The sequence below is a fragment of the Mustela nivalis genome, assembly GCF_964662115.1.
Source record: "Mustela nivalis genome assembly, chromosome: 4".
In the NCBI taxonomy this organism is placed as follows: Eukaryota; Metazoa; Chordata; class Mammalia; order Carnivora; family Mustelidae; genus Mustela; species Mustela nivalis.
In genome coordinates, this window is record NC_139023.1 from 154585336 (window position 1) to 154610868 (window position 25533).

At 42.5% G+C, this 25533-nt stretch overlaps 1 protein-coding gene across 1 annotated transcript in view; it reads right to left on the reverse strand.

Moving 5' to 3' along the window:
* Positions 1-3923: 3923 nt before the first annotated feature.
* Positions 3924-25533, reverse strand: part of GALNTL6 (polypeptide N-acetylgalactosaminyltransferase like 6) — a 1234529-nt gene continuing 1212919 nt past the window's right edge. Inside the window, exons 12-13 of the mRNA XM_082726947.1 lie at positions 21002-21151; positions 3924-4097 (exon numbers count right to left, since the gene is read on the reverse strand). Of these exons, the coding sequence (XP_082583073.1) occupies positions 3930-4097; positions 21002-21151 (318 nt within the window). The 3' untranslated portion in view covers positions 3924-3929. The remainder of the gene's footprint in view (positions 4098-21001; positions 21152-25533) is intronic.

A 25533-nucleotide genomic window follows, 5' to 3' on the forward strand; every position in this document is an offset into this window, starting at 1 on the left:
TAGAAACTCGTTTTTCTGGGCAGGCAAAGAGAAAACCATTTACATTTTCTTAACAGCAGATCAATTGATCTAAGAAAACATTGTCCTTTTGAACAGAGACAATTTCAGTCTTGTACCAATGTATCCTTAAAACCCATTTATTTCAATCTTAATCCATTCTTGACCATAGCTAAAATTCCTTTTCTGAAGATTTCCCTTCACAAACCTTCTACAACTTTCCTTTGCATTCAGGTTTTGTCCCAAGCCATTTCCTTCCAAACAACCATCTCATTTAGGACAAAATTACCTTCCTTTACCTTCAACAAAATGTATTCCCATTCCTTAAATCTTTCTTACATATCTCCTACTTTCCTACATACAGAGTTTCCCTTTATTTCCATCAGTCTTAGTTACACTAAGCAGAACTTTGTATTCTTAGAAACACCTTTAGTTATTAACCAATTGTGAACTGTTACAACAGAATTCTTCAGGTGGCAAATTTATGAATCAGTTAAGTGGCAAACAAGTTTACCAACAGATTTAAATACTCTTAGTTTCTTTGCAGTAAGAAGTCAAAAAGCACAAGCCTACATTCAGAAATTAACGACTTAGCATTTTATCCTATTTGGTTAAGACCTAGATGTCCACAATTTAATTCCATTTGTCATCCAAGCAAAACTTTAAAACTTTCAGGTTACCAAAGACTTTGAAAGCTACTTCAGCAATTACCCATTAGAACTTTGAGATAGACAATTAACCATCAGTTTAGTCATTTCTTTGCTAACAAATTTTAACAAGTAACATAAGCTTATTTAACCTTCAGTAAACTTCGATAGAATAAAGCTTCACATTTACTGCTGTTAACTTCAAAGATGCATCTATCTTAATTAAACCAACAAACTTAACTTAGTTCCAATACTGATTTACGTTCCACCTGGGCCCACTCCAATTTGAATGTTTACCTGAGACATGCGTGGGAAGATCTGGAGTGGGGGTGTTCTTCTTGCTCCTTGACAGTGAAGAGAGAAGGAGCCGTGGTGCATGATCTAGAGGCTAGTCATGCAGGCTGCACGCACCTTGGTGCAGAAACAGAAGGGGAAAACAGAGGAAACAAAGTGCTGCCAGGAGGCAGAGAAGGGATTCCCGGTTTCAGAGCTCATAAGCCCCAACAGAGGAGCAGACGCCATGCTTTCCCACCAGCAAGGGGGGAGGGGTTAGGCAGTCCAAGTCAGGCCAGAGAACACAGGGAAACTTCCCCGAAACAAAGAGAGTTTCGGCAGCTGCTTGGGAATATTCCTTATGGTCTCTGTCTCGAGTTAGACCAACCCCAGTTGGCTCCAGTTATAGCCATTAACACGGGATGTGAGTGAGGGAGAAGCCCCCACATCTATTAAGAGAAACAGAGGAATAAAGCCAGAGTCCCCTTTGCTAGGGATGGCCCAGCAACCTGGGTTTACTAGAAGAAGGCTTATTTACGTAATTACCATCCAATATGTCAGGAGAAAGTTTACTAGCTGACTCATTTGGGCAAACACATTCCGCAAAAGCCCCTTAGTCTGGGGTCCTGGTGCAGAGCAATAAAGGCCTAGGTATGAGCAGTGAAGGTATCCTAGGTCCATTTGCCCTGTTTCCTGCAGAGATCTAACTGATAGATCCCACTGAGACCATGCAGTGTTACAGGAGCTCAGTCCTTTCCTAAGTTTTGCAATCCAAATTATTTCCAGTGGGTTAAAAGGCACCCCAAGGTAGAGTCCTTGGGAACTGAAGAAGCCTACTGAGGCCATGCTTCCAGAAAAGTAAAGAAGGTCCATTACCAAATCCCCCCTGACTCCTGGGTAGCGTCCCACGCAGGATATGTCAGAGGTTCCTGTGTCAAAAGCGACCGGAGGCGTCCCTCAACAAAAATCGCTATTGATCACCGTTTTGCCTTCCCTGGGAAGACATTCCTGCCGTTAAAGGCCCTGGAAGGGGTGCCGGCGTCCCTCCGCTTCCCCATCGCATCCTAGGCTGCTGATGGGTGCCTGGTGAATGGACTAAAACGCTTGTGCCATGCTATCCTATGTCCTGAAGACTGCATACTGTTTTGCCATATTAACCCATGGAAGTACTAGAAAAGTTTGGCAAGGGGAAATTACCCAATTTCATAGCTTTAGGCGGTTCGCAGAAGACACTGACGAGAAACAGTAAAGATTGAAATCCATCATGGTCTATGCGACATTCCAACACATGTGGTCCTTACAGCCAACTTCCCTAGGAAACGGTCCCCGGTTGCGTTTTAATTCAATCGGGTACTGGTTTCGGCCGGCTCCCAGTGGAGGTCTCGCGGCCAGAAGTGGCTAGACCGGGCATGTGGAGGGGATCACATTAGATCAATCAGGAGGAAACCTCACACGGGAGTCTTAAGATTGGCAGCCGTCCTGGTGACTTAGGTGGCTGTCCCGTGCCCAAGAGAGACAACTTTCTATAAGAACAGGAATAGAGTGAGGCCATCAAGTTTCTGGGTCTTATTGCCATTCCGGCCAGGGTACTAGCTTACAGCCAAAAGGCAGGCGCTCTCCTCCCCGTGGAGTAGCCACGGGCTAGAGGATTACAGCCTGAGCAATTGACATGCAAGTGTTCCAATAAGACCATACTCCTTGAAAAAGCCCTGGAATGAGAGTACAGGAAAAGGAGAGAAAGTACTCACCAATTTGCACCGAAGCTCAGAGTCCAAATGTAAAGACTCACAAATCTCCTGGCTGGCTCGCCAAAAATGATGAAGTCCCAGAACCTAAGTCAGGTTCGGTGGGGTGAGGAGGTTCGGAGCCGACGACTAAAGAAAGAATTCTTAAGACGTCATTGGTGCAAAATGGTGGTTTATTAAAGCACGGGGACAGGGCCCGTGGGCAGGCAGAGATGCAGCTGCCGCGCCGGGTTGTGAGGGGTGGTTGGTTATATACGCAGGAGTTGGGTAGGTGAGGACAAAGGGGTATTCAGGAGGGCTATTGGGGCAAAGAATACTATCAGGATATTGAAGGCTTAGTTGTTATCAAGTAAAGATAATTAGGAGTCTGGTGGAATGTTACATTCCTGCTATCAAGCATCCTTGTTAATGAGATTTAGGTCTAGAAGAAATTTAACTTTATTTACTTTTCCTTCCACCTCCGCCTCCTTAGGTTTTATGGAGGGGAGGGTGACATTTGACTTGAAAAACTGAGTTCTGTGTCCTTGGAGATTGGGCTATTGATAAGGTAACTTCTTTGTTGTAATCTCAAAGAAATTTGCAAACCAAGGGAGACTCCTGTCTTGCAGGATTGTGATCTCAGCAAGTTAACTATTTAACATTTTATGGCAGTCAGGGGTGCCTGAGGAATGCTACACCTATGGAGGGGAGCGGATGAAGGGGGGGGTGCAAGGCGCCATCTCTTGCTTTGTCCTCAGCCAGCCACCTGCTCCCTCATCAGCACTTTTAAGGGTTAAACCTGCTTAACCCGTTCTTAGTCAGAGAATGGCACCAGAGAGGACAGCTCACCCCTTAAGTGTGGCTAGTTCTAAACCTGTGGTTTTCTCGGGTTGTTGGAGCAGTCATGCACTCTATTTTCGCCCCCCTCCCACCCAGTTAATAGGATCCATTCATAGCTACTCACTACTGCAGGATTTGACCTGAGAAATGCTAGGATTTATTAACTCAGCAGTTGTTTGGAAAAGTCCTTAAATAATCTTTGCCCTTGGCCAGCAAGGGCACTGCTAGTCTCAAGTTCTCAGACGCAGCTGGTGAGGTTCTCGGCCAAGTTCTTCAGAGGCAGGAATTTCTGCAGGACAACCTACTTTGACGTGGCATTTACAAATCTTGAAACCAGGCTTCCTGGATCTAGGAAATGTTATTCCTGACTCCTTCGACCCAGATGCTGGCTGAAATTCAGTTTTTATAATCTGTAGGTAATCGCTCATTCTTCCCTCCTTCCTTTTTCCTAGGAGCTGGCATGGTGGTTAAATTGTTCTAAAACAGTCATATTAATATGTTCAAAAATCCACTGCTGAGTCTCAGAGAGAGGGTCACATCTGGCCATGAAAATCTTCTTCTCTGCGGGGTTGCAGTCCATGCAGCTGTTGCTCACAGAATGGAATAATGTTCTGTCCTGGAGGGATCAGAAAGAAAAGAAAGGCCTGACGTAATATATGAGTGGTTAGAACCCAAAATACACAGAGGAAGTAAAATGTCCCTGTGTATATTTCAGTATATACCCAGGGTGTGAAAAGGAGACCATCTCCCAAATCAAACAATAGCAGTTTGATAACCACATGGAGAACAGGGTCCCAGGGCCTGCAGGCTGATGTGGAGACTCCAAGCAGGCTCAACTGGGAACAGAGAATTCATTCCTTCACGGCTGTTTTAAAAAAGCAATCCATGCACTTCCTACTCTGTAGTAAGCATTTTGCTACATGCTTGGGTTTTAAAGATACTACCGGTATAGAAGGTTGCTGACCAACTAGCTAATAATGTAGCTATCTGGGGAGAGGCACATTTACAAAGATGGTAATTCTGTCCCTAGCAAACAGCAACAGGTGGGTCCGCATGCAACACAAACACACACACACACACACACACACACACACACACACACACACACACACACCCACAGGAACCCACCCATGCCTTTCACAGCCTGGACTGACTGTCATTCACTAAGTCTGACCCGACTGGATTAGAAGAAGAGGAGTTTCCCTTCCCTTGAATGGAGCCTCTAATGGGACAAAGAAGTACAAGAAGAAACAGGTGCTCAGTTGCCCTCTTCAGAACTTATAGGGACAGAGATTGCTGGTGCACAGGCCCTATCTCCATGTACAAACTCAAATTTCTTAGCTCTGAAGCTTCGGCATCTCCTCCAATCTCCCTTATGGCCATTACGGCTCTTCTGTGGTGCAACTCTCATTGTTTCCCATAAAAGGGAGGAGGCAGCATTCACTTAAAAAAAAAAAAAAAAAAAGGGTACCTAAGTATGCGGTAAAACAAACAGCTCTGTGAGAGAAAGGTACTATCAGGGCACAAAGCTTACATGGAGGTGACAGAGCTCACTATCTGAATCGGCTTGAACACACCCCTCTTTTTTTTTTTTTTTTTAAAGGAATCTCTATGTCCAGCATGGGTTTCAAACTCATGCTCCCGGGATCAAAAGTAAGACACTCTTCCAATTGAGCCAACCAGGGGCCCCAACGCACACCTCTTCTTACTATTTAAGTAGAGAAAAGGAAGTTCATGTAAAGAGAAAAAAAAAAATCTTTCCTTAACTGGTAACAAAGCCTTTGTTTCTTACAGCGGCTATGCAAAAAAAATTGCCAAGAACACGTGAAAAGCGTTCTCAAATCAATTTTTGAATTTCGGGGCCAAATACTGTTTTTTAGGAAACGTTCAGAGGTTCTGATTATTTTCTTTAACTGAGGAATACTTGACTCACAATGCTTTTACAATGACAGAGTTTCTCAGGCAGCCAGTGTAAATATTTCTGGGTTGTTCTGGCTGTTAGGACTCCATCAACCAATATTTAATGTCCTTTTAGGATCCGGATGTTTGCACAGTTACGCAGTGGGTGAAGGAAGAATAAGGAAGGAGAAAGGCAGTGCCTGCAATTTAGTGCTTGTCTCTGTTTAATGTAAACAGAGAGCTCTGCCTCATACAAAGGCTTACTTTTCTCTTTTGTTTTCTTAAATTTCCGGGGCTGATTGCGGATTTTCCTTTCTTTCCTCAAAGAAGTGTCCTTCCTCTTTTCTTCACCTGGGGCTTCACGACCTTGGCTGCTGTTCAACCCCAGGGGAAGCTCTGAGGAACTCCCTCCTCCTCTGGGTGCGGCCAGCAGAGTCCAGAAGAGAGGCTAGCCTACTCCGCCCCTCACCCCATGCACCCTTTCCTCTCAGGTGAAACTCACTCATAGAGACCCCTCCTCACAACCCTGCCGGTCCCCTGGGCTGCGGTCTCTTTTGTGCCCACCCTCTTGCTTCCCAGCATCTTTCATGCTTAGTCCTCTGCCCCTAACTTATACCCATTTAGCTACATGGTATATTTAAATCAGCTTTTCAAAGAGCCTTCCTAAGCTATTTGATTCCTGAAAATTCTATGTGACCTACTAAATGCTAATTCACTTTGTTCCACCTACGTCTCCTTTTTTTCCCTTACTTCTCTGTATTTCCTTCTATTCTTTCCCTTTGTCAGTCGCTCAAGTGGGGCTCTTGTATGCTCGCAGTTTCTCCCCCAAAGCACATATTTCTATGAAAGCTAAAAAAAAAAAAAAGAAAAAAAAAAGAGAGAGAGAGAGAGAGAGAGAGAGAGAAAGAAAGGAGTAGAACGTGTTTCTGTTCTCTTCCCTTCGTGAGCTTGTACGGGTGCAAAAGCCAAACCGGATTTTCTGAACATTATCTGCTGAGCTATAAGGTGATCGTATTTCCCCCAGCCCCAAGTTGGGACACAGGCTCTGACAAATACAGGTGTATGCAAGAGGACAAGGACAGGATATGCAAATTCATCACCGCCCTGAAAAATCCAGAATATGTTTTCTGTTATTGTACTTGGTACTCTCAAAGAAGCTGAAAGTTAAATTCTCTTAATCTGTCGACGGCTGAGAAGCTCCACCAGTAAAATGAGAGGGTGGGTAAGATTCATCTGTAAGGCCTCTCCTGGCCATAAAATTGAACGAACCTTTTATTCCAAAGTTCACTGCTGACTGACAGAGACAAATGACGGGGCATCCAACTAGAGACTACTGACAATACTCAGATTGACAGATTGATCATTTTTTGGTTATAGACTGAGCTCTGTTCACCCTTGTCCTTGCGGGTGTCCACCAGGTCCTACAGGTGAAGCTTCTGGAGGCCCTGTCAGCCTCCCCGGAGCATGCATGCTCCACTTTTGACCTTGGGAGCCACGTACATTGCTATCTTTGTAACTTTCTACTCAGCTAAGCTTTTGGATTACTAAGTGTCTTTACTGATGGCTTTCCTGGCTGGAATTAAGTCAGTGGACCGAGCAATCATTTGTCAGTACGGTCTCTTGTTCTAAGACAGCCCTTTGTTCCCCTGCCCTCCATCTTATGACAAGAGTTGGCTTGTCGATTCGAATACAGGTCTCCCCCGCTTTGGAATAGGCTTCTGCGAGCTTTGGCAAGCCTGCTGTTCCATAACAGTCCCCCTTAAAGGGGCCATTTGACTGGACTGTTCCCTGTTCAGTCCTGAGAGGAAAGCAGAGCATGTGCCCTGGTTGTTCACAGCATGATACGGCAAACTGTACCTCTCTTGTCTCCTCTCCTCTCCCACCTTCCCTGCCTGCTTCCTTCCTTGTCGTTCCTGTTTTGGTTTTGCCTCAGAAAATGAGAAATTCTTGAGCGGGAAATGGAAAAGTTCAGATCCAGGGTTGGGGAACTGCCCTTCCTAATCCAATCAGGTCAGACTCAATGTCTAGTTCTGGCCAGTCCAGGCTGTTAAAGGCATGGGTGGGACTTTTCAGGGACCTCATTGAAAGGGACCCCTTCCTGAAACCAGCCAGCGATTTGATTGGCATCTCTGTGACACTCGTCGCCCGACACTAAATTCGATTAGATTCCATACTTCTCCAGCGTCTGAGCTTTGAAGGCCTGGGTATGTTTGTAGAAAGCATTCCACACCGTGTGCAAGGTAATAAAAGAACAAACCACCGAGATGCAAAGACAATACAGTAAGTGTGTGAGTTCACAATGTGTAGAAAGAGGACTCTGAGAATAGAACTGGCACACGGTGGGAGAGAGGGCAGCCTGTGCTGGGTCAGAGGCTGGGGTTTTGTTCTGCACAGGCTTTGGATCAAATTCCAGTCATATCATGTCCTTGCTGTGTGACCTTGGGCAGTATTTAATTCTCTGAACTCCAACTTCTTCATCCGTAAAATATAGATAATAATGATCCTGCACGAGTTTGGTGTGAGGATGAAATGAGTTTTAATACATGTAAAATCGCTGGCACAATGTCCTACATATAATAAGTACTTCCGCTCTGTATCTTCCCTTAATTTATTTTTAGTCAGGGAGCATCCCCAATTCTAAAATTCAGAACGTACAAACCATCTGGTCCGAGACCAGCTATTCAAGACCAAATTGCATTCTCTGAAATCCTGGCAAAATAGAATGTGCAAAAATTAGTTCCTGCCTCAGCCCGTCATCCAAATTGACATACTTCCATTTTAAGCAAAAGGATTTACGGAACAAAGGTGATGTATGGCTCGGGAATTAGCTCTTTCATGTAATTATGATCAGAGTTTATATATGATTCGTATGTTTCAGTCCTTTGCCTGAAAATACAACACTTTCGGGTCAGAATTCAGTACATATTTATTGAATGCCTTTTATTTTCTGGTATGTATTAGAAGAACAGCCTAGAAAGATGAGCTGAGATGCATCTCCTGACCCAGGAAGAGGGGGACACCAAGAGGTAAACAAGAAATGTATGAAATAAAAAAGTGTCAATGAGACTGTGAATGAGGAAGAATAAAATGTGTGAGGGTATTTCAGATGCGAGAGGAACATGGGGAAAGAGAGATGTGATTGCTCGTGTATTTATGCATTTGATTTATTCAGCAAAAATTTATTTGGGACTCACTATTTATTAGGCACTGTTTTAGGTAGATAGGATATTTCAGTGAACTTCATAGGACAATCCCCGCTCCTGCCCCACCCTCCTGAAACTTTCATGCTAGAGGCAGGGTAGGGGTGAGGCAGTGGGGCACAGACGATGGGCATAATAGGTTATGCAAATTTAAAGATTTTTATTTATTTATTTGACAGACAGAGATCACAAGTAGGCAGAGAGGCAGGCAGAGATAGAGAGAATGGGAAGCAGGCTCCCCGCTGAGCAGAGAGCCCGATGTAGGGCTCGATGCAGGGCTCGATCCCAGGACCCTGGGATCGTGACCTGAGCCGAAGGCAGGGGCTTTAACCCACTGAGCCACCCAGACGCCCCAGGTTATGCAAACTTAAATAGGGCAGCAAGGGTGCACCTCATGAGAAGGTGACAAGGGTAGTCTTGAAGAAGGTAAAGGAATTGGCCATGCCAATATCTGGGGAAGAGAGTTCCAGACAGACCGGCTGGTGCAAAAGCATTAAGCAGGAACACCCCCTGAGGGGTAAGAGAGTTAGAGGAATGGCAGGGGGACTGGGTAGGGGAGAGAGTGGGAAGAGATATGTCAGAGGTAATGGGGAGCTAGCTCATGTGCTGGGGACCAGCAAGTCATTTGGTGCGACTGGATCACAACGAGCAAGATGTGATAGCCAAGACATATCGTTCAGGGACTGGGGTACATTGCTAATTTTTTAGAAAATTTTCCTGCGTTTGGGAGGTGGCCACTGAAAGATTTAAAAAAGGGCGTCACAGAATCCATATTTTGGGTGGAGGTTGCTAGTGGCAGAGAGGAGGATGGAGTGGGGGTGGGGAGGCATTGGACTCTGGCCAAGAGCATAGAGCGAGGCCACTGCAACCAAACAGACTGAAGCTGGCAAAAGCAAAACCCAAAGCCGGGGGTTAGGGGGCTGAGTTGGGGGTGGCCCGAGAAGTGATCGGAGAGCTAGCTGTTTGAGAAGTCAGTGTAGAGAACATTCTGATGAATGGCACGTGGGGATTAACGTGGGGGAAGAAGGGAAGGAAAAGCAGGCTTGAGGCAGGAAATGCAGAGAGAGGAACAGGATGAGGCAGCGGGGGAGGATCGTGATTTCTGTTTCCGGTGTAAGGGGTTGGGGGTAGGGATGAACCGTTCAGGTGCAGATGCCCAGTAAGCAGTTGGATATAGGTTGGACTGGAGGATAGGTCTTGTGTGCATAGTGGGGGGAACGGAGTTACTCCCTTCCACTGATATTCATTTCTGGGTAACATATATTGAAAGAGAACACTGTTGTGAGAGAGTTCCTTCCTGTCCAATGCCATCGATGTCTAATACGGGTATTTCTAGTTTTGTTTTGTTGTTTTGTTTTGTTTTTCCCCCTTTCTCTTTTAATGCAGGGCTCAAACTCACAACCCTGGGATCAAGACCTGAGCTGAGACCAAGAGTCAGGTGCTTCACCGACTGAGCCACCGAGGTGCCCCAAATTACTGCTAGTTTTTAATCCCAGGTTTATTCCTGACAATAATCTCTGATGGTCTCTTCATTTGTCAGTGAGATAGGTGTCCCCGCTGCAGAAGGAATGGAGTGGAGTGGGGAAAAGTGGGACGAGATAAGATTTAGAATATCTGCCTTCCCATCTCAGTGTTGTGGAGAACAAGGTTGGTCTATGAATGTCCTTTGTGTTCTAGAAGAAAGACAAATTAGGTAGTTTTTTTCCTGCCTATTTTTACTGTTGGCATCTGGGAGAATGCAAATAATACCTTGATAGGCATAACAGGGACAAAGCAGTCTTACTGTCTCTCCTTTTCCATTTTCTCTTTGACAGGTAGAATTCCTCACAGGAGGAGAAAATTGGTCTTCTTGCATCAGTGGCTAATTTGGCCAATCAGAAATAATGTTTCTTAATGTCCTGATAGAGTCCCTTGGTGTGTGCGCTGAGACGGTGCCAGTCACAGCCCCCTTCAACCGTGACTCCTTGCTCTCTTGGTTGGCTTTTCTGAGTTACAGTCAAGTGATGTACATGAGTGTATCCTTAATTCTCCTGATAGTAGCCAGAATTATTAAAACATCTAATCTGATTATATCCCTGCTCTTCAAACTATTCAGTCTTCCTGGTCCCTTAGCTAAATTCTCAGCATGGCCAGCAAGGTCTTACATGGTCCTCTCCCTGGCCAGATGTCTGGTCTTAGAGTTGATCATTTTCTATACACTCACACCTTCCAACTGGCTTGTCTCTGTTTTTCCAAGAAAACCAAAATCTTGCCTACCTCAGGGCCTTTGCACAAGCTGATACTTTATCTGGGGTCTTTTTCTCTGTTACTTCCTTCAGTTACCTAATTCCTACTCATTTTTAGATCTCCATTTAGATATTAGCTTGTCAGAGAAGTCTTGCCTACTTCTCTTACTGGGTAGAGCCCAGTGTTTTGTGTTCTCATATTATCCTGCAACTTAATTTATTTAATTATTTTTGTCTGCCTCCCCACTAGACTGAAAACTCTAAGAGTAGAGAAAACACATCTGCTCCATAGCTTGTTTCCATCTGTCCATAACTCTTTATCTCCCTGAAGTAAACCTTTTGGGAGTCATATGAACATAATAATAATAGCTTCTATTTATTGAGTATGAGTCTCTGTGTCTGGCAGTGCTAAGTATTCTATGTAGATTTTCCCATTTTATCCACGTAAACCACATAAGCAATCTGAAGGGATAGTGAATGTTGACAAATAAGAAGCTGGGTTCATTAGTTTATTTATTCAATAAATATTAATTAAGCACCAATTATATGCCAACCAGTGTTTTAGGTGCCAAATGAAAGAAAAAAAAGCGGAGAAAAACCTCTGTTCTTGTGGAATTTACAGTTTAATACCTAGCTATAGCTAAGTAACTAAAATGGTACAAAAATGTACAACATAGAAATACAACTAATTAGCCCATCTTTTCCTATACGTAAACTTTCTTGAAGAGCTAAGATCAAATCGGAAGATAGTTTGTTGAACACATAGTCTACAATAATTAACGGTAACTGAACTCTGAAGTGCTGTATACTAGGTAAATTTAAGTTTTATTTAAGCATTACAACAATCCTCTAAGATAGATACTATTATTATTCTCACTTTATGAATGAGGAAACCAAAGTGCTTAGTAAGGAACTTTTTCAAGATCCCAGAGCCAGGAACCAGATGGGAGCCAGAATGCCAACCTTCGATCCCATAGGACCCAGAGCCTCTATTCTTGACCTCTAAGTTATGCTTTATAGTCCTTCTTGGCTGAACCAATCAGCCATCCTATTCCACTGCTACCCCTGCTCATTAGCAACTATTAATTTAAATGTAAATACTAACTGAAATTGTTTACAGTTCTTACTACCAAGATTCTTTTCTGTTAGTCTAAATCTTGGCAGGTGTTTAATTCAGGAAGCCTTTACCCTTGCGTTAGAGCCTGGGATAGCCCACGATGGAGGCTTTCATGTTCTGAGTGACCAGGAAATGGTACTTAGACTTGTTAGGATAGTCTGAATAGGTAGTAATATTCCTAAGTTACTCAGAAACAACAAAAGTTAAAAGGTCGTGACAATTAAGTGAGACATACAAATAAAAACAGGATGGGAAGCTAACACTATGGAAAAGGTAGTGTCAGGGCGCCTGGGTGGCTCAGTGGGTTAAAGCCTCTGCCTTCGGCTCAGGTCATGATCCCAGGGTCCTGGGATCGAGCCCCTGCTCAGCAGTGAGCCTCCTTCCCCCTCTCACTCTCTGCCTGCCTCTCTGCCTACTTGTGATCTCTGTCTCTCAAAGAAATAAATAAAATCTTAAAAAAAAAAAAAAAAGAAAAAGAAAAGGTAGTGTCATTGCTCTACTGAATGTATTTCCCTCTTGGGTATTGACCTCCTTCTTGGTTGACTCCTTCATTTGAAATGAAGATCAAAACTTCCTAGGGTACAAGGACTTAAGTCTCCTATTACAAATGAGAGTAGGATGTAGACATTGTGCATATTGTTGTCAGCAAGGTAATTGAAAAGCTCCTCTTTGCTCTCTTTTGGGAGAGCTGGAGAAATGTGGGCTAGAGGAAATAACTACTAGGTAAATTTGTATCTGGTTGAATAACTTCATCCAAATGATGCTTGTTAATGGATCAGTGTCATCTCTGTTATATGACAGAGAACTCAGTTCTTGGCCTTGTGCCCTGGGGTCCACAACTTAGATGAAGGCCTGAAGGCAGGCAGATCCAATTCTTGCATGGAACAAAATTCATCTGATGGCCAGTAAGTTAGATCAAAGAGTCAAAACCCAGGCTGACGTAAACCTGGTGACATGAAATGTAATAGAAGCAAATGGAGAGCTACACAGTATAAAAGATGAATTATACAGGTAGAAGACCGTGGAGATGTACTTGTGAAGCAAAATGAGAAAAAGACTTGAGTTTTTATACTGAAAATTCATTAAAAAGCAAAGCATGTAAAGTTAAGATAGAAAATCAATCAACTCAATCATAACAAAGAATACTAGAAACAGATCTTACTTCCTTTGATCAGAACACACCGAGAATATTGTGTTCTGTTCTGGGTAACATGACACTTTCTAGAACTATTTGGAGTATGTTAAGAGTGAGTGTCCAGGAAGTTGAGGTAGGTGCAAATTAAGTCATAAAGAATAGTGACAGAAAATTGGACCATTTAACCAGAAAGAAAGAGCAAAGATAGGGCAAGCATTGTTCAAATATTTGGGATCTGTATTCAGTGAAATGGATTAAATTTTATCTGTGTGGTCTCAAAGGCAGGGAAGAACGTTCTAATACTTGGGACTGTCCAGAAATGAATGGGCTGAACTGGGATCCTGTGACTGCCTAAGTATGACTACGAGTCCAGGATTTTGTAGGGGGCTTTGTATATCATAACCCAAGTTGAAATACATGCCTTTTGATTCGGCTCTTTTTATGTACTTTTCTCAGTTTTGTTCCTAAATCAATAACTAACCAGAACACGTTAAAAATAAGAATCTTGTGGCCTTCCATCTGGTATCTTTGTGGACCAGCAGGATTTAACGAGCTGGGAGGGCAAAGCCCTGGCATATATCACAAGTCACAATAAATAGTCGAATGTAGGCACATGCCAAGAATTCTGCCCACTCACTTTTTAAATTAATGCGACGGTTGCAATGTTATCAATTTAGCCTGAAAGGAAACTTCTTATCTGTATTTCCTGTTTGATGTTATTTTTAAGCCCTTTCTTGTAGCAGTTAAACTACAAGAACACCCCAGGGAGCAACTAAGAATAGTAATTTAAACCTTTCACTTTTGGTCTTTGGCGAGGCTGTGTATGTGGTTCTGAGAGCCGCCCACCCCCCTAAAAAAGTGCTAAGTCTTTTTTTTTCTCTTTCTTTCTAACTGAAGCATAGTTAACGCACAATTTATATTGGTTTCAGGTTACCACATAGTGATTCAACAACTCTATACCTTAGTTTATTAGGATACCGTTGACTGTTTTCCCTATATTGTAACTTCCGTCCCCCTGGCTTAGTCATTCCATCATGGGAAATCTTATTTCTATTTCTATTTCTATTTCTATTTCTATTTCTAATTCTAATCTAAATCTATTCACTTCATTTCACCCACTTTGCCCATCCCTCACCCCCTCCTCTCTGGTAATCATCAGTTTCTTCTCTGTATTTATGGGTCTGGGTCTGCTTTTTTTGGGGTTGTTGTTCCTTTGTTTTTAGATTCCACATATAAGTGAAATCACATGGTATTTGTCTTTCACTGGCTGGCTTATTTCACTTAGCAGTATACCCTCCAGGCCCATGTCTGTTGTTGCAAATGGCAAGATCGCATCCTTTTTTATAGCCGAGTAATATTCCATTACATATTAGGTCAGCTATATATGACATCTTTTTTATTCACTCATCTATTAATGGACATTTGGGTTGCTTCCATGAGATATGTTAAATTTTATCCAGCACAAACTTGGGGTTCATGAAGGAGAAGATCATATCAATAACTGAACCCAGTAGCTCTTTTTTTTTTTTTTGAAGATTTTATTTATTTATTTGACAGAGAGAGACCCAGAGAGAGAGGGAACACAGAGCAGAGGGAGAGGGAAAAGGAGAAGCAGGCTCCCCGCTGAGCAGGGAGCCTGATATGGGGTTCCATCCAGGACCATGGGCTCATGGCCTGTGCTGAAGGCAGATGCTTAACAACCAAGCCACCCGAACCCGGTAATTCTTTAAGCTGTTTAGAAATTTATTTAGGATCGTCTATATATTAGACATTAAAAAGGCCATACAGAAATAAAAGAAAAGTTCCTGCCCTCAGGTAGTTAATATCTATAAAAAGAGACTAACTATGTAGAACATAATGTTCCTGATACAAAAGAAGAAACAAAATAGGGAGGCAAAGTCCAACTAAAGAAGGAGGAAGGAGTCTGGTAAAGAAAGTAGGTAAACATTGGTCCTAGAAAAGGGATTCTTCATCTGGCTGCCCATGAGAATGTTTTAGGAACCTTCAAAAAATACCAGTACCCAGGGCTCACCTTCTAGAGAGCCCCAGTCAGGCTCACCTTACGTCAATAGCATATCGCCTTAAATGTACCTTTACAATGTCCTGGAAACTGTTGCTTTTTATAATGTTTGATATTTGTTCTTTCCCTTGGTCACATTTTCTTGGCTATTCTTGGCTCTTTCCTTTCCCTATACATTTCAGGATCAGTTTATCAGTTTCCACAAATACACTTGCTGGGGTTTGGACTAATTTTGCATTAAATGTATATACCTTTTTGAGAACTATTAACCTCACAATATTGAGTCTTATCCTTGAACATGATGGATCCCTAAGCTTTTAATTCTGCTTAGGGATGTTCTGTAGCTTTCTGTGTAAAGGTCTTTCCCCTCTGTGGTGATGTTGATTTTCACCTCTGCTGTGAGTTATTTTGCTGTTCATGGTGATCAAGTGAAATTATTTTTGAATTTCATTTTCTATTTTTTGGTTGCTGGTATATAGACATTTGTTTTTCTTATATTTTCCATGTATCCAGGACTAGTCTTATTACTTTTAATAGGGTGAATGCATAATCTTTTGGATTGTCTATATAATATTTCATCTGTAAATTGACTGTTTCACTTGTTCCTTTCCAATTCTCATAGCTTTTAATTTCTTACGCTTGCCTGATTACTCTGGGTAGGTGGCCCTGTACTATATAAAACAGAAGTGATGATAGGAAACATTATATGTTATTCCTATTCCCTGGAGGAAATTTTTCAATTTCTGTTGCTATCTCCATGTGGCAGGAAAAAATGTCTTTTTAATAAATGGTGATTGATCGATTGGATATAAATATGAAAAAGGAATCAACCCCATATTACAGTGCATGCATAAAATATTTCATGGAATTCTATACCAAAAGAGAGGATTACACAATAAATCTTCCAAAGAAGACTATCTTCATGACTTTGGTATGGAGCAAAGATCTCCTAAAGAGAACACAAAAGACACTAATCATAAAGAATAGCTCTTCCTCAAGATATTCTGTAGAGAAAAAAGGAAGGACGTCAACTAGAATAAGATACTTACAATATGTATGTTTAACAAAGCACTTGTATGTATGTATGTATCTATCTATCCAAAAATCTGTAAGGAAAAACTAGACAACACATGTTAAAAAATGGTCAAAAGACTTACTAGGTCCTTCCCAAAGAAGATATCCAAAACAGCTAGCAAGCATGTGCTGTCACTCTATAGCCACAAAATGAAAAGAGGAAAAGAAAAAGAAACAATGCCAAGAGTTAACAAAAATGTGGGGCAAATGGATTCTCACATTGCAGCTGTACCCTGCCCGTCACTCTTCAAGCCTCAACAATTCAGTGCATGCTGGCCCAACCCCAGTGGTTGGCCACTGTGTCTCACTCCGTAAGGGCTTTCTCTGGTCCCAAGAACAGTTTTGTCTACGAGGCACAGCCCAGAGATGTCAGAGGATAAACCCCTTAGGAGTAATCTTAACCACAGGTAGACTAGCGTGGTCTATAGATAACCTAATTCTCTTGCTCTCTGATACATGCTCTATACCATTTCCTGACATCTGTAGTGGGATTGAGTTTTAATTGCTCGCAGTAGTACTTGCTTTATAATTCACCCTTTATTGACTTCCTCTTTCATTTACCCACATCCTACCAAGATTTTGGTGGGCCATCTCCCAAATAAAACCCCTCAAATTCTCACTTCATGTATACGTCTAAAGAAACCCAAACCAAGATATATATTATACTCCAGTAAAACTTATTTCAAAGGAAAGGGGCATGGGAGATAGTTCTTAATTTGGGGAGGGGGAGGGGTGGGAAACAATGGTTAATACTGCTTAGGATAGGTTGCTGGAGTTGTGTGGTCTAGCAGGATGCACCTGACCACTATTTTCCATGTAAAAATTGCATTTGTCACCCCATAAATATAGATTTGGCCATGTGGTCAGAAATGGTGTATTTTTACATAGTTTAGCTCACTTAATTGTTATCCTGCTTATGTTGATAAGGAAGTTGAAAATCATAGATGAGATGTGAAATAATTTATTCAAGATCACATTACAGTTTTAGGATTAATTAGGATGTGAAAGGCTTGCTAGGAAATCATTATGCTGACTGGATTGTGAAGGGTCTAGGATAAGAATTGAGAGAGGGCACTTTATCTGCTACTTAGTGGGAAACGAAGTGAACTTATTAAACAAAGGAATGCAATGACCAGATTTTGTAGCAAATCCCTCTAACTTCAGGATGGCAGATGGGTTAGTGAGGGATGGGACAGGAGGCAGGATGACCCTTGAGATAGCTCTGAGAGTCATCCAGGGGTAAGACAGGAAAGGTAGCCAGTAGGGTCCAGGCTGTGGACATGGCAGAGAGGATAGATTTTTGAGATATGGGCTGGGATAGGGGATGTTCACAAGTCTTAGTGACTAATTAGATGTAAGGGTAGAAGAAGAGAGAAATAAGTTTTTTGTTTTGTATTAGTTGATAATTTAAATATTTTCATGGTCACCATCAGGTCATTGTTTTTGTAAGAGGAGTCCCCCTCGTGGTAAAAGGAAACCAGCAATGGGATTCTTTATCCTTGGTACTTGGTACTTGGAGCTTAGTACTCCGGGACACAATTGTATTACTGAACCTAGTTACAAGGCTATGAAATAGGGACACTCCCCCCCCCACCACCACCTTTAGTGGTTGCAATGACTGACATCTAAGAATAATTGAAAGCTGGGTGGTGGAGTTGGGGGCAATGGGTGTAGGTGGTCGAAAGGTACAATTTCCATTTATAAGAGGAGTAAGTTCTGGGAATGTATAGCATGGCGTGGTAATCATAGTTAATAATATCGTATATTTGAAAGTTGCTGACAGAGTAGATCTTAAAAGTTTTCATCACACAAAAAATTGTAACTATGTGAGGTGGTGGATGTATTAACCAAACTGATAGTTGTAGTCACTTTGCAACTTATATATGTATGAATTTATTACATTGTACACCTTAAACGTACACAATGTTACATATGTTAATTGTATCTCAGTAAAGCTGGGAAATGACCCAAAAATCTTCCTGAAAAAAAAAAAAAAGGTACATCTGAGAGCCAAGAGCTGCCAATGGATTCTAATAACAACCTTCACCCACTCAAGCAAAGCAGCTCTGGCCACCTTCCCTCTCCAAGAAATTGCCCTGTAGCTGGGAGGAGGGGTTGGTTGCTATCAGTGGTGCTGAATCCAAAAGGCATCGGGGAACTCTCCCAGGGAATACTGATCTGATTTCTTAAGAGCATCACGGAGGAAAGAGTAGAGTCTTTTTTAAAGCCAGATGCACCTGAATCTGAATGTTGACTCTAGTGCAAACATGCTCCTATCGGTTTTCCTCTGTGAATTATACATAATAGTACCTATAGTTGTGAGGCTTGAGGCAATATGTGTAAAGCCCTAGCTCAGTGCCTCCTTTAACAGTTGGAGATGATGATCATGATGATTACCATCAGAGCTTAGGAGATGGCCCACTGCGGTCCTTTAGGCAATTAGGAGTGTCTTAGGGATCCTGTTTATTCATGAATATGCTAATAAAAAGAGGGAGCTCCAAAGCTGACTCAAAAGATGCTGAAGTCTCAGAAGTCCCCAGGGCCAAGTAGTGCATCTAAATAGACAAGGTAACACCCCAGAGAGACATCTCTGTGTTTTCTGTCTTTATGCCTTGGGAATAGCCCACAGAATAAACAAGCAGCGCTTTCAAGAAACAGGTGCATTTGAATAAGCCTGAGTCATCAACCAGAATGAGATATTTCAGAAACTTTCCATTTTGAGCCTTTGGCATGTTCCTGATTTTGTATAAATACCTTGCTTCTTATATAAATACATACTGAATGTAACCTTTTGCTAAGTAATGCAAGGCCAACCGCAACAGAATCATCTGAGAAAGGAGTCACAGCACACCTGAATCCAGTGGGTCTCTTTCACAAGTCCCTTAGGGTGCTGGGAAGGTTTAAAATGCTAAAGCTGTAAGAGTTACCTCTTGAAATCACCACAGTCAACTTTTTCTTCTCCAGGAGCTCTGTGTGCATGTGTGTTAGTTGGTTTTACCCATCTGTAAGCTTTTGTAAGCTCCCTAATGAAAACAACTGTATTTTCCTGGCTTAATTGTACATTATTGAGTGTTCTGTCTCTCATGCTATAAACGTGCAATAATGAGAAATGGTGTGTTCCTCAGGGACAACCAGCATGCTAGGCAAATGGTGAATCAGATATTTTATTGATTTGCCCAGAAAGGAACTTGTTAAGAGTCAGAATATAACCATAAAAACAAAACAAAACAAAACAACTTTCTTGGTGTATCTCACATAGATTGCAGCATATTGAATAATAAAAAGGGTTTGGCATGATTAATCATTTATGATGCAGTACGTAAGAAAAACAGGAGGATACCACTGGTCTTTTATACCTTTTCTAGACACAGAGCCACAATCTCAGAGGCTGTGGGGGGTGGTATATGCAGAGTCTGCCTTTGAGCATAGTTTTAGGTACCCAATCCTGAAAAGCGAATACCAGAAAGCTTATTAAGTGGGAGAACAAGTATGAAAACCAGTGGTCCCCCATATTGATTCTCTGTAGATTCTTCTCTTTAGCTTTCTGTAGTCAGGAGATGCTACGTTTTGGGGCGCCTGGGTGGTTCATTTCATTAAGCCACTGCCTTTGGCTCAGGTCATGATCCTGGAATCCCAGGATGGAGTTCCGTGTTGGGCTCCCTGTTCAGTGGGGAGTCTGCTCCTGCCTCTGTCCCTACCCCCCTCTCATGCACTCTCTCTTTCTCAAATAAAGTCTGTAAAAAAAAAAAAAAGGAGGTACTAAGTTTTACCAGTCACAGGAGAGCCAAAGTGTGGCTTTGATTGACTATGATTAAAGTGTGGGTATGTGGGTTTCTGTATAATTTAGAAAGTCCTGCCCTAAAAACAAAAAAAAAAAAGCTGGAAAGAAATTTGTGTGGTATCCTGAAAAGTTATCAAAAGATATTTTAAAATAAAAATTTAATTGCTCTTTATCAACTCAATAAAATATGATTTATATATTTGCTTTTGAACTATTTTTTTCTACCATTAAATATTAATTTTGTAAGTTTTTAAACTTAAATTGTCCAAATAAATTCTCCTTAGTTATCCTTGGGCAGGGTTTTGGCCAAATTACAAATGGGTCAGTTTGTAGAAACGTCACAACAATTACTCCTACATGAGTGTGGATTGATGGAAATCTAGTTGTCTTAACACACACAGCTCCCAAGCAAATGAGACAGTTATAAATAAACGGATGTCTTAAGCGTGTGCATGTGTGTGGGTATAACTTGAGGTTCTTAAAAACTACACATGTGCACATTTGCTTATTGGGTACATGGTCTCTCCATTTGGTGGTTATCTGGCTAAGACTAGTCCCTTCACACAGAACAGTGCCTGTTCTGGCTAAAAGCCATCTTCCTTCCCTCCTCCCTCCCTCTCTCCCTTCCTTCCTTCCTAAAGATCTTATTTATTTGAGAACAAGAGAGAGAGAGAAAGCACAAGCAGAAGGGAGAGGTGGAAAAAGAGGGAGAAGCAGACTCCCCGCCGAGGAGGGAGCCTGATGCGGGACTTGATCCCAGGACCCCGAGATCATGACCTGAGCCCAAGGCAGACCTTAACCGACAGAGCCACCCAAGCACCTTCAAAGCCATTTTTCAATCATAAGTGATTGTGATGGGTGTGCACAAGCAAAACCAAAAGCAATGCCCCTTCCAGCACACCGTGTCTTTTCCTTAATCTTTGCTGGTGGTCTGCAAATATCTGAGACAAGTGTGTATGTACTTGTGTCTAGGTAACAGTGGAAATCAAAACAGTGCGCTAACAAACTTTTGAGTTGGAAAACCTTAAGCCCAGCAGTTTGAGAATGGCTGCAGTGAGCCACGTCTTACCTTTCTGTATCCCCAGAGCTGGTTCCCCTTCATGCCATGACAGTCATAGAGAGTGACCGCGCTGTTGTGCGAGATTGCATCGAAGCAGAATTTGCGGGTGTGCAATGGCTCACCAGGTCGAATGTCTTCTCTCCATCCAAAAGTAAAGAGCTAGCGAAAACAACAATAGCAGAAAAGCTACAGTGAACTTAATTTGGAGAGTCTGGAGAGCAAGGGTGGGAGAGGTCTTTTTAACAATGTGGAATTTGTGCTTCGTGATTTACCAGAAAAGAACTCCATCTAGGCATAGTGGAGGTGTTGAAAAAGGGCACCTATCACAGAGCCCTGTAGAAGCAACAGGGTCACCTTTGGTCTGGGCTGCCAAAAAATACAAGTGAGGAGTTTCCAATTTGGTACCAGGAGAAATAACAGAAGGATGGCATGGAAAGAAAGGGGCGGAGGAGCGTGGCAAGGGGGAAGACGAGGGAAGGGGAAGGAGGAAAACACGCTCTTTAAGGAAGCTCTTTACAAATTCTTCATTTGGATAAAATGTTACTGGATCAAATGTTATGCAGTTAGCTCAAAGAAGGAGATTAACTGGAAGAAGAGCAGAGCCGAATTGAGCTGGATGGAGGCTCAATTGGAATGGAAGCCAAGCTTAATGAAGTCAAGAAGAGGCAAATTAATTTTCTGGGGCTGGTATGAGTAATTCAGCAGGGCAACGTAAACTGTTTTGGGCTGTAAACACCAGGAAGAGACACAGTCTACCCACATACACAAATTCCTCCTCCCCAGAGGAAAACAGAAGCTTCAGGAAAGGATATTTAAGCTTACTGCATTTAATGGACTCTGTTATTCTATCCAGTCTTTCACTCTTTGGGTCCATTCTATCCTACCATTCGATTATTTGAAAAATGCTACCTTGGAGACACTGAGTGGATTTTAGAATATATTGAATTAAGAGGGGGGAAAAAAAAACCTCTTCTATAAGGGAAGGGTATTTTCTTGAGTTGGAGCTGGTCCACCATCTGAGGAATTTGGTAGGAGAAATCCTCAAGGAAATGGGAAACAGAGTAGATGAGCCCTCTGCTCTCTTCCAGTTCTAAAATCTCAATGAGATTATGTAAGTCTTACAATGGGATGGACTTAAGGTGGCCTTTGTGAAGCCAAGCTGTGAGCTGCCAGATAAAGAGCCGTCCTGTTGACAGAAGAGCCAACGAGATGCTGAGCTGCGCGTAGACGATGCACTTGGGGGGAGCATGGGGGGAGCAGACTGCAGAAAACTTGAAAACACGGGGCTAAGGGGTGGGGAGAAAATCGCAAAGACATGCTGTAAATCAGACATAGGAAAGTGGATTGCCTGCGTAATGGGGAGTGAGTGTCCTCTATTTACCTGGAAGACAGGACCCAAGAGAATGCTTTAACGAGAAGGACAAGGGTTTTAGGTGAGGCATGTGAAATAGATTCATGAAGAAATACTGTGTTGGGCGCCTGGGTGGCTCAGTGGGTTAAGCCGCTGCCTTCGGCTCAGGTCATGATCTCAGGGTCCTGGGATCGAGTCCCACATCGGGCTTTCTGCTCAGCGGGGAGCCTGCCTCTCTCTGCCTGCCTCTCTGTCTACTTGTGATTTCTCTCTGTCAAATAAATAAATAAAATCTTAAAAAAAAAAAAGAAATACTGTGTAGTCCTTTTTCCTACGGTTCCTCCTCCCCCCATTTCATGGTGGACTGAGCCGTTTTTTAGATTCATTTAAATTTAAATCCCATGCAGGACAATAACTTATCAAGGAAAAATGTCGATCAGCTAGGTATTTCTGCTTTCAACACTCTCTTCAAATCAGAACTGACTTGTCCCTTGGTTTCTGAAATACTGGGTTCCTCTTATCCTGTTCCTCTGTTTTGCTCATGTCCATCTTGTATCTGTCTTCGATGCAGGTTCTGCTCAGGGTTCTCCCTTGGACCTTGTCCTCTACCCCTGCTGTGTATGCTCAGTCCAGCTCCCGCGAGTACGCTGATAACTTATCATCTGTGATGTGTCCAACTCCGTGTAGAACTGACCACCTGCATGCCCCATGGACATCTCAAATTCAAAATATCCTAAATTCAATTAGTTTTCTTTCCTTCTAAGCCTGCTCCTACTCTTTTATTTTGCTTTAGTTGGTGGTCATAGTATTCACTTGCCAACCTGGAAGTCTTTCCTCTTTTAACCCCTTGGTTTCCCTCACCCTCATTATTTAATCACTTAGCAAGTCTTGAACGCTTTCGTCTCCGAATATTGCTGGAAGTTGTCCCTTCCGCTCTATCTCTACTACCTTTGCTCTCAATATTTCTTGTCTGGACTACTGAAATGACTCGCTGATTGGTGTCTTTCCTGCCTTCCTTCACAACCTTTTGACTATGTTACCTCTTGGCCTGAATTCTCAGCGTGTTTTCATATCATGCTCAGAGAACACAATAAAAACTCTTTAATGATGTGGGAAACAGAGGTGGAAGAGAAATTATTAAGTGTCCTTACTACCTACAGCTTCCTACTGACAAGTCCTTGAAACAGGCGGCGTGACATTCCTCTAGGGACTCAGCTGCCTCCATGCTGCCTGCTTGCTAAGGGCAAAAGGAAACCTAGCCTGACCCCCACACCCTCAATCCCCAACCTTGATTCTGGATCCTGTAAGTCTACTTTAACATATAAAAATTCTTTTGGAAACTTCATTTATCTCTAAACCCTCCAAGATACGTGTTGGCAATCGTCCCCAAGCATGTGGGGCACCGATATACATCTGAAGGGTTTCATGACTGAGGGTTTATAAGACGGTAATAGATGACCTTTCTCCAACAATAGCTAGCCCACTCAAGGTCCTGGAAACCTTGCTTCCAAATTTCTTAGTGACTTCCGCTATCCCTAACCCCCTCCCGACGTGAAAGTACATAATCATCCGTTGCTCATGACCCCGGTGCAGCTCTTTCTGTCCATGGGTCCCATCCCTGTGCTTTAATGAAACCACTTTTTGCACCAAAGATGTCTCAAGAATTCCTTCTTGGCTGTCAGCTTTGACCTGTATTTCCTACATCATTAACTTATAAAGCATTTCCCACAATCTGGCCTTCGCCATTTTCCCCAGCTGCATTTCTTTTCCCTTAGTGGATGTTCCAGCAACAGGAAAACATGTGGAAATTGCTAAGAGAGTGGATCTTAACAGTTCTCATCACCAGAAAAACAAATCCTGTGACTCTGAATGGTGATGTGCGTGAGCTAGATTTGCTCTAGTGATTACTGTGCAATATGTACAAATACCGAATCATTATGTTGTATGACTGAAGCTAATATAATGTCGTATGCCAATGATATCTCAATTCAAAAACATTTGTGGTTCCTTGCACTAATCAGGCTATATTTTCTCTTCTGTGACTTTGTTCATGAGACTTTTTTGTGGTCGGGAGGCCAACATGCAGCCAACCTAGCTCATGCTTACCAGTTCTTTGAGATTCAGTCCAGGGGCCAGGTGTGGGGGAAGGGGCAGAGAGGGAGAGAATCTCATATAGAGCTCTATCTTATAACACTGAGATCCTGACCTGAGCTGAAATGGAGTACCACGCTCAACTGGCTGAGCCACCCAGGCCCCTTGGCTTAAATATCCATTCTTCCTTCCTTCCTTCCTTCCTTCTTTCTTTCTTTTTAAAATATTTATATATTTGGGGCGCCTGGGTGGCTCAGTGGGTTAAAACCTCTGCCTTCGGCTCAGGTCATGATCCCAGGCTCCTGGGATCGAGTCCCGCATCGGGCTCTCTGCTCAGCGGAGCAGAGAGCCTGCTTCCTCTTCTCCCTCTCTGCCTGCCTCTCTGCCTGTCAAATAAATAAATAAAAAATCTTTAAAAAGAATTAAAAAAATAAATAAAATATTTATATATTTATTGGAGGGAGAGAAGAGTGAGTGAGTGGATGGGGCAGAGGAGAGAATCTTCAAGCAGTCTGCCCTGCTGAGCGGGGACCCCGATGCAGGGCTCCATCCCACCACCCTTGAGACCAGTACCTGAGCCGGAACAGGGTCAGATGCCTAACTGACTGAGCCACCCAGGTGCCCCACCTTATGTCTTCTTTTATAGACAGTCTTTTTTTTTTTTTTTTTTTTTTTTTACTTTTTGCTTTCTTAATTTCTACTTTTCTAATTTTTTAACTAAAGGAATGAGTGAAGTACAAAAGAATTCCTGTGTTAAAGCAAACATCAACAAATTCTTCTCTTGATGGACTTATTCACCTATTGTCCCAATTATACCCCAGGGTTCCTTAGGCGACTTTTATTTCTCGTTGCTAGGTTTGTCGTTAGAGTGCGATAATCATTTTCAGATTTGTGGGTTGGTTGTTAGCTGGGGGTCTCCATAGAGTTTCATGCTTTATCATCATCACCATCATATCATCCTGATTATGTGGTGATGACTTTCCTGCACCCCAAGAGATGTTTCCAGATTATATCAACTGCTCTATTCTTCTGCACCTACCTTTAGCTAAAAATTGTCTCTCTTATGTCGCCGAAGTGCTTTCTTTTGCCATTTATCTCA